Source organism: Physella acuta, unplaced genomic scaffold (genome assembly GCF_028476545.2).
Source record: "Physella acuta isolate Inbredline_101_S28 unplaced genomic scaffold, ASM2847654v3 ptg000079l, whole genome shotgun sequence".
Classification (NCBI taxonomy): Eukaryota; Metazoa; Mollusca; class Gastropoda; family Physidae; genus Physella; species Physella acuta.
In genome coordinates this window covers 1,173,401-1,182,140 of record NW_026731599.1, presented here as the reverse complement: position 1 = coordinate 1,182,140, position 8,740 = coordinate 1,173,401, and the positions used below count along the sequence as shown (strand labels likewise).

Genomic DNA, 8,740 nt, shown 5'->3' with positions numbered 1-8,740 from the left:
AAAATATTAAAAACTCAGCGCCTATCACTGTTAAAAGTATATATTTTCTATATAAATTGTATAAATTTCATTTCGTTTGGGGGGGGGGGAGGGGGGGGGGGCGGTAGACATGTCCAAACTAATCCCAGACACTAATGCCAGACATGTCCAAACTAATGCCAGACATGTCCAAACTAATGCCAGACATGTCCAAACTAATCCCAAACATGTCCAAACTAATCACAGACATAACATGTTTTAAAAATGTTTGTATAGCATTTCAAGTTCATCGAAAATTGTGAAAATAAGTATATGTCAACAAGCAAGGTCGTCAAACGTATATAAACACTTGGGCTTGTTTTGTGCAATGTTTTCTTGCGTTCTTTTATTTTTTATGATTTGTTGTATTTATATTATTAACAAGCGTACCCGTCCCCGCGCGTGGCCGCGGAAATAGAAGAAAGTCTTTAGAAATATATAAGAAGGGTTTCATCAATGCGTTACCAATCATATATTCTTAGACTCCTATCCTTTTTTTTGTAAAAGTGAGTTATTTAAATGTAAACAATGTCTGCGCTTGAATCATACATATCGGGACACGTGTTTACCTACACTACCGCATGAAAATTTTGAGTGTACGTAAATCACCAACAGAAATAATGAGGTAGAACACACTTTGCTGACCACCCATGTGTCAGTGACGTATAGGGGCGCTCTCTGGAGCCCTCGATTACACTACCGCAGAGGCGCCTTGATATAAACATCAGTGTGACTGATGCAATTTGTAGCTTTACTAATGGTGCATTTTTAGAAGCTCAATCTTAATTTCTGATTGGATCGTCTAAAAATAAATTGCATCATTCGCAAAGTGACGAAACTGTTTGGGCTTTTTTTTACGGATAAAAGGAAACAAACCAGTTAATAATCTAACCTTGGTTAATTTTTCTGATTATTAAGAAGAATATATTACAGGACCTTCAGCGGCTCATGTGAGCCTTTGGGGGCCGAAACTGAAATTTATGTTCGCAGCCAAATCGCACCCAAAGGTCGCCGGTGGACACGTCTGATTCAATGTAGTAAGCGACTGTAGCAACCCATCTTACCCATTGTCTATCATACTGTTTAGAACGAACGTAGTCGACATAGAGATCACGGGTAAGACCAGAGCGCCAAATCGCATCCGGCCGGGGGCCGTCCGTGCGAAATTAAATCCCCCCTTCCCCCCCCCCCATGAAACATTATCGAGAGCATTCATCAACTCCCTAAACTTTTATGGCGATCGGATGAACGGTGTCAAACGCAATCGAGTTTTTATTTATATTTTATATTTTATTTATATTGAGAAAATCAGCACACACCCGGGGCGCCACCCCTGCGAATTTGAAATTTTGTTTTGCCCAGAAACCTCCCCAGGAGTATTCTAAACATTTTCCAAAGTTTCATGGCGATCGTGTGAACGGTGTCACGGCAATTCACTTTTATAATTTTTATATACCGTAAATAGAAAAAAAAAATCGCACCCTCCCACATCTCTCAGGTCAAATTAATGATTCCTGACAGATATAGAAATGAATTCTGAATAAAATAACATTCCCCATTTAAAAACATTCGAAAAAGTCGGCACATGGGCAGTGGCAAGCATGGGATTGTTGCCACGGGGCTGTGGGGCTGGGCCTGGTGCCCAAGCGGCTGTCCGTTTACTTTCTACTGTACATATTCTAAATGTCCTCTGATAGTTGTTTTAATTCTGTTTAAAGTGGTTTTTCTTTACATTATGATATTTGATATGAGTTTTGAAAATGAAATAATACAACTATTAATATTTGTGCAAGGAGCTTGAAAGCCGCATCTTCACTGCAAAAGAGCCGCATGCGGCTCGCGAGCCGCAGGTTGCCGACCCCTGAGCTATACCGCTCTTTAGAGTGTCTTATTTAAATAATAAAGAGAAGCATCTATGGGCATCCATATTTTAAAGAAGGGCAATAAGTTATGGAAGTAGTGAGTGCCGATACTACAGCACATGTAGATTTTAAAAAATATTTTTCTACGCAACAGTGTGTGTTATGGTTACTTTAGCTATAGTTAACCTTTTTTTTTTAAATTTTTTTTAAACCACTATCAAAAAAAAAAATTATGAAAAAAAAAATTCATTTAATTTTGGTGTTCAATTGGGCCCCATAAACAGCTTGCACCGCCCCCCCCCCCTCTTGCAGTGCCGGGTCTGGCGGTATGATAGTTCCACCCTTGCATGAGGGTGAGCATCATTAGGAAACAAAATAGTGCCAGAAAAAAACTCGCACAAAGTAGGCCTATAAAGTGTATATTTGATTTATTCAAGTCAAAATGAGTAAACAGTATATGAGGTTGATATTATTATATTAGGCATAACAGACAATCTTATGCCAATATTGTATATAGAAGATAATAAATATATCACAGTTTTTAACATTTTGATACATGCAAGCACAGAACAGAATATTAATTTAAAAAACTCAACTTGATGTATCCCATTGACGTCACTGAATAAAAAACCTTAGTGCCACTTTTTTCTGATGTTCTGTACAAACGACGTGGCCCACGTCTGCGTAAAGCACGTGACTCAATGGATTCAAGCTATTTACACATTCACACATGGGCAAACTGCTCATCAACTCACATTCATTCCGCTCATCTTTATTGGATTTATTTTTTGTTACAATTTGACACAATGTAACTGTTACTTTTTCTTTTGATAAAGTTTGTCCTTGACACAATTTAGCTGTTACTTTTTCTTTTGATAAAGTTTGTCCTTGACACAATGTAACTGTTACTTTTTCTTTTGATAAAGTTTGTCCTTGACACAATGTAACTGTTACTTTTTCTTTTGATAAAGTTTGTCCTTGACACAATGTAACTGTTACTTTTTCTTTTGATAAAGTTTGTCCTTGACACAATGTAACTGTTACTTTTTCTTTTGATAAAGTTTGTCCTTGACACAATGTAACTGTTACTTTTTCTTTTGATAAAGTTTGTCCTTGACTTTCCTTAAAGTTCCGGCTAAAGAGCCGGAATGCCGGCTGAAATTGTTGCCTTGAACCGCCGCCACCGCGTGGAGGTCACGGTCACTGTACTCGCTCAGGCTGCGCTGTAGCGCCATCTGTAGGTCAAGGTCAGGCTGGAAACCGTACTCGTGGTCTCGAAATATCCGGAACTGATCCACCGCTTCACATATAGACCTGTAGAGGACACATATAGACCTGTAGAGAGCAGCACATATAGACCTGTAGAGAGCAGCACATATAGACCTGTAGAGAGCAGCACAATGGTAGTAAAGGTACCAGGAAGTCAAGTGTCATTTACACCTTTGACATCCCCCCAACTGTCCTAAATGTCACTGACCATCATGTTATTAGCTGTCCTAAATGTCACTGACCCTCATTTCATTAGCTGCCCTAAATGTCACTGACCATCATGTCATTAGCTGTCCTAAATGTCACTGACCCTCATGTCATTAGCTGCCCTAAATGTCACTGACCATCTTGTCATTAGCTGCCCTAAATGTCACTGACCCTCATGTCATTAGCTGCCCTAAATGTCACCGACCATCATGTCATTAGCTGCCCTAAATGTCACTGACCATCATGTCATTAGCTGCCCTAAATGTCACCGACCATCATGTCATTAGCTGCCCTAAATGTCACCGACCATCATGTCATTAGCTGCCCTAAATGTCACTGACCATCATGTCATTAGATGTCCTAAATGTCACTGCCCCTCATGTCATTAGCTGCCCTAAATGTCACTGACCATCATGCCATTAGCTGCCCTAAATGTCACTGAACATCATGCCATTAGCTGCCCCAAATGTCACTGCCCATCATGTCATTAGCTGCCCTAAATGTCACTGACCGTATCTTGTCCCACTTGTACATGCCGTTAGCCAGCGTGAAGCTTCCAATCTCCAGCTGTTGCAGCTGTAGCAGGGAGTAGAGGATGCTGGGAATGCAAGGGTAGATGTGGCAGTCCTTCTCCGACATCAGCCACAGGGCCTCACTTTTTAATTTCATCTGAAAAATAATCAAACTTTAGCCACAGATTTTTCTTGAAACAAAGCAACCACTCTTTAGAAAGAGTGGTTTGTATGACAATCAAATCTTTGAATGGTGGACCTCGTAACCGTATACTGCCTATGCCCCTGCTAACTGTTGTCTACACTTACAGTACAGCCTGCCAGTATTACATCTAATAAAAAACTGAAACTTACGAATATCAATATTTATTTGTTTGTTTAAAAAAAATATTTTTTTATTTTTGTGATTAACAACTGAGAAACCTTGACATTGGTTAGTTCGTCCATATATGCCAGATACTTGGCTGGAATATTCTTCCAGACGGCCAGCTGTCTGACCACCAGGTTCTCGAGGCCATCCAGGATGGACAGAGCGCTGGCAAAGTTCCTGACATTCAAGCACATCTTAGCCACGCTCAGAAACTTGATGACCAGCACCGACTGAGTCTGAGGATTCAAAGTTTGATGGGAGAAATGTTTTGATTCAAAGTTTGATGGGAGAAATGTTTTGATTCAAAGTTTGATGGGAGAAATGTCTTAATACAAAGTTTGATGGGAGAAATTTTTTAATTGAAAGTTTGATGGGAGAAATGTTTTAATACAAAGTTTGATGGGAGAAATGTTTTGATTCAAAGTTTGATGGGAGAAATGTTTTGATTCAAAGTTTGATGGGAGAAATGTTTTGATTCAAAGTTTGATGGGAGAAATGTTTTGATTTAAAGTTTGATGGGAGAAATGTTTTGATTTAAAGTTTGATGGGAGAAATGTTTTAACCACATGGTGTTACAGACATGTCCAGTTTCAGGTCACCTAGGAGCAGACGTGTCAGGTCACCGAGCAGCGGACGTGGGGCTGCAACAATGTCTCACCTTATTTGTGCCGCAGCTTAAAATTTCAGCCGAGACCCAATGGGCCAGCTCTTGTGAGTGAGAAATCATGGCAAGTATCTCGGAGCCCGTCACGGGGTCCCCTACAAACAGCCCTTTCTTCTGCCCAGAGGCGGATTCAGATTTTCTAAAAACAAAATAGAAGAAAACAGCTTATGACAATCAGACCTATGGACAATGACCATCAGTTTATTAAAATGTTCATCAACTCACCAACTCACCTGACCATCAACTCACCTGGTCACCTGACTATCAATTGATCAACTGACCATCAGTTGACCAGGTGAGTTGATGGTCAGTTGATCAACTGACCATCAACTCGCCTGGTCAAATGACCATCAACTCACCTGATCAACTGACCATCATTTGATCAACTGACAATCAACTCACCTGGTCAACTGACCATCAACTCATCTGGTCAACTGACCATCAACTCACCTGATCAACTGACCATCATTTGATCAAATGACCATCAACTCACCTGGTCAACTGACCATCAACTCACCTGGTCACCTGACCATTAACTCATCTGGTCAACTGACCATCAACTCACCTGATCAACTGACCATCAACTCACCTGGTCAAATGACCATCAACTCAGAAGAAGTCACAGAGTTTGAAAAACTCAAATCTCTGGTCCTGAGGGAAGAATTTCTGAATTCCCTACCCGAAGAAATCCGTCTACATATCCTCGATAATAGGATAGTCGACATCAAGAAGGCTGCTGAGTCGGCAGACACATACATGCTGGTTCATAAAAGACCACAAGTGTCAAGTAACCGCCTCAATCCTGTACTCCCCCTTGTTGGCAACAGTTTTCCTGTTGGCCAATCTCTGAAGTCGCTCCAGTCAATAGAGAGGCCCAGAACCACCACCAGTCGACGAGCAGTATGCCAATACTGTAAGAAACCTGGACATCTCATAAAGGACTGTTATAAGCGGCATCAAGTCAACAGAGAGGTTGTGCGTACATCAGCGCATAACTCTCTCCTCCATCAGGCAGCCAGTTCAAATTTGAACTCGACTCTTCGGAATGACACTAACCCTAAGTGTCCACAGGAAAAGAATCAAGTTCCCACCACATATGTTCAGTCATCTTTTGACTGTCCACTCCACCGACCAGTTTCTTCAGAGGCAACCGATCTCGAGGGATCGAGAAAGGTTGGCTTCTCATCGTTCCTTGCAGAAGCTGTCATTAGCAACCCTGGCGATCCGTCGTCAAAGCGGAACATAAATGTCCTGAGAGACACAGGGGCTTCACAGTCGCTTCTATTGAAGGACTCAATGGACATTACGCCGGAGACGAACACCGGGAATGTTACCATTATTCAAGGAGTGGGGTCAGAACCCGCTGTAGTACCTTTGCACAAGTTTAACCTGAAAGATCATCTTGTCCAAGGAGAGGTCATCCTAGGGGTGATCGAAAGTATCCCTGTACCAGGAGTGCACCTGCTCCTAGGGAACGACTTAGCGGGAAGCAAAGTCTACCCCCATACGGTTCAAAACCCGTTGTCAACAGTTCCATATGATGATAATGAACTGTATCCTGCATGTGTGGTGACAAGAAGCCAGACCAAACAGTTGGCTGATACAGCGACTGATCCACACGAATCATCATCAGGAAATCCAGCTCCCAAACTGGAACCTATGCCTCTAGAGGGTCCATTCATGGAATTGCCTCTGAGGATATCTCATGATGACATCGTTAAGGCTCAACAAGACGACGCAGAACTCCAATCGGTGGTCGAGAAATCCCTCTCAGCTGACGATGGGGAGTATTTCACCGCGAACGACCTGATCTTCCGTCGTGTTTTACCAATGACTGCCTCACCTGCCGAACCATGGTTGGGAAAAAACCAACTGTGGGTCCCTCCACCTTATCGGCAAGAAATCCTGAAACTGGCCCATGACAACCCGATGTCAGCGCATCCAGGGGTCACGAAAACAATGGCGAAGATCAAGGAACTGTTTTTTGGCCGAAAATGAGAAATGATGTGTCGCGTTACTGTAAACGTTGCACGAACTGTCAGTTGGCCGGGAAACCCAATCAGAAAATCCCGGACAAGCCCCCACTTTTATTACGAAACACCACTCTATCAGCCAGATAGCTGGCGAACGTACCCGGGTTCGTTTAGATGGTTATACACAGATGGCTTAAAGCCCTATAAATGGTAGCTAGCACAACAGTTAACGAGGACACTTACTTAACGTCTAGGGGATACACTCGATGAACTCCTGATACCAACAACACATTTAATCCATATATAACTTTTAATATGTGTACAAATTCAAGATAAGACTCTAGCTTTATACAGAATAAAATGAATGAGTAAAATAACAAAAACCCAACTTACTATTTGAGGAAAAAACACTATGTTACACTATCACAGGATATGGCACTCAAGAAAATCACCATAGCTTATACGACACTACTTAAAGCACAAAGTATTACTTAAAACCACAAGTAATAAGGGAAAAATGCTGCTTAAAAACTATAGGCTACAAAATAGCGACACTCAAGGCTTTCTCTCTCAAAGATGTCTGGTCTGACTACTGCTATGGACTGCTGCGGTCGGTTCTGCCTTCAGAAAAGTGTGCGCAGCTTATTTGACACCTGAGGCAACATGGGAGGTCACCTTCAAAACATAAGACTATTGGTTGGGACACCTCCGATGTCCGAATCAACCAATCGAAAGTATAAAAGTATTGCACCACCACTCGTGATGGAAAAGTACTGGGTATATGTCTTTCTTGGAACTATGGAAAAGTACCGGTGGTTGCACCACAGGTCACTCATGGTTGAGCAATAAAAGTCAAACTTAAAAAATAAGACCTAAGTAGGTCACATGATCAAATGACCATCAACTCACCTGGTCACCTGACCATCATTTGATCAACTGACCATCAACTCACCTGGTCAAATGACCATCAACTCACCTGGTCACCTGACCATCATATGATCAAATGACCATCAACTCACCTGGTCATAGATGGAGTTCGTAGCCCTGGCATAGAAAGCGCCACACCCACCCCATGGAACTGTGAGTTCAAAAAATGAACTGGGTGACATTTTCTGAACAAATCCTGAGGAGGTAAACGTGAACTTTTCTGTTAGTTCACTGCCCAAGCCTCTCAATAGATGTACACCACAGTGCACAACACCACACCACACCACACACCTCTCAACAGACAGACACCACACCACACACCTCTCAACAGACAGACACTACACACCTCTCAATAGATGTACACCACACTGCACAACACCACACCACACAACACCCCTCAACAGACACCACACCACACACCTCTCAATAGATGTACACCACACTGCACAACACCACACCACACAACACCCCTCATCAGACACCACACCACACACCTCTCAACAGACAGACACCACACCACACACCTCTCAACAGACGGACACCACACCACACACATCTCAACAGACAGACACCACACAACACCCCTCAATAGACACCACACCACACACCTCTCAACAGACAGACACGACACCACACACCTCTCAACAGACGGACACCACACCACACACCTCTCAACAGACAGACACCACACCACACACCTCTCAACAGACGTACACCACACTGCACAACACCACACCACACCACACACCTCTCAACAGACAGACACCACACAACACCCCTCAACAGACACCACACCACACACCTCTCAATAGATGTACACCACACTGCACAACACCACACCACACCACACACCTCTCAACAGACAGACACCACACCACACACCTCTCAACAGACAGACACCACACCACACACCTCTCAACAGACAGACACCACATCAC

The 8,740-nt window shown here is 42.7% G+C and overlaps 1 protein-coding gene across 1 annotated transcript in view; it reads right to left on the bottom strand.

The window, feature by feature from the left end:
• Positions 1–2,350: 2,350 nt before the first annotated feature.
• The window catches only part of LOC131954707 (kinase non-catalytic C-lobe domain-containing protein 1), a 47,297-nt gene continuing 40,907 nt past the window's right edge, over positions 2,351–8,740 (bottom strand). Inside the window, exons 21-25 of the mRNA XM_059318461.1 lie at positions 7,895–7,998; positions 4,897–5,041; positions 4,292–4,474; positions 3,868–4,025; positions 2,351–3,194 (exon numbers count right to left, since the gene is read on the bottom strand). Coding sequence (XP_059174444.1) covers positions 2,966–3,194; positions 3,868–4,025; positions 4,292–4,474; positions 4,897–5,041; positions 7,895–7,998 — 819 coding nt within the window. The 3' untranslated portion in view covers positions 2,351–2,965. The remainder of the gene's footprint in view (positions 3,195–3,867; positions 4,026–4,291; positions 4,475–4,896; positions 5,042–7,894; positions 7,999–8,740) is intronic.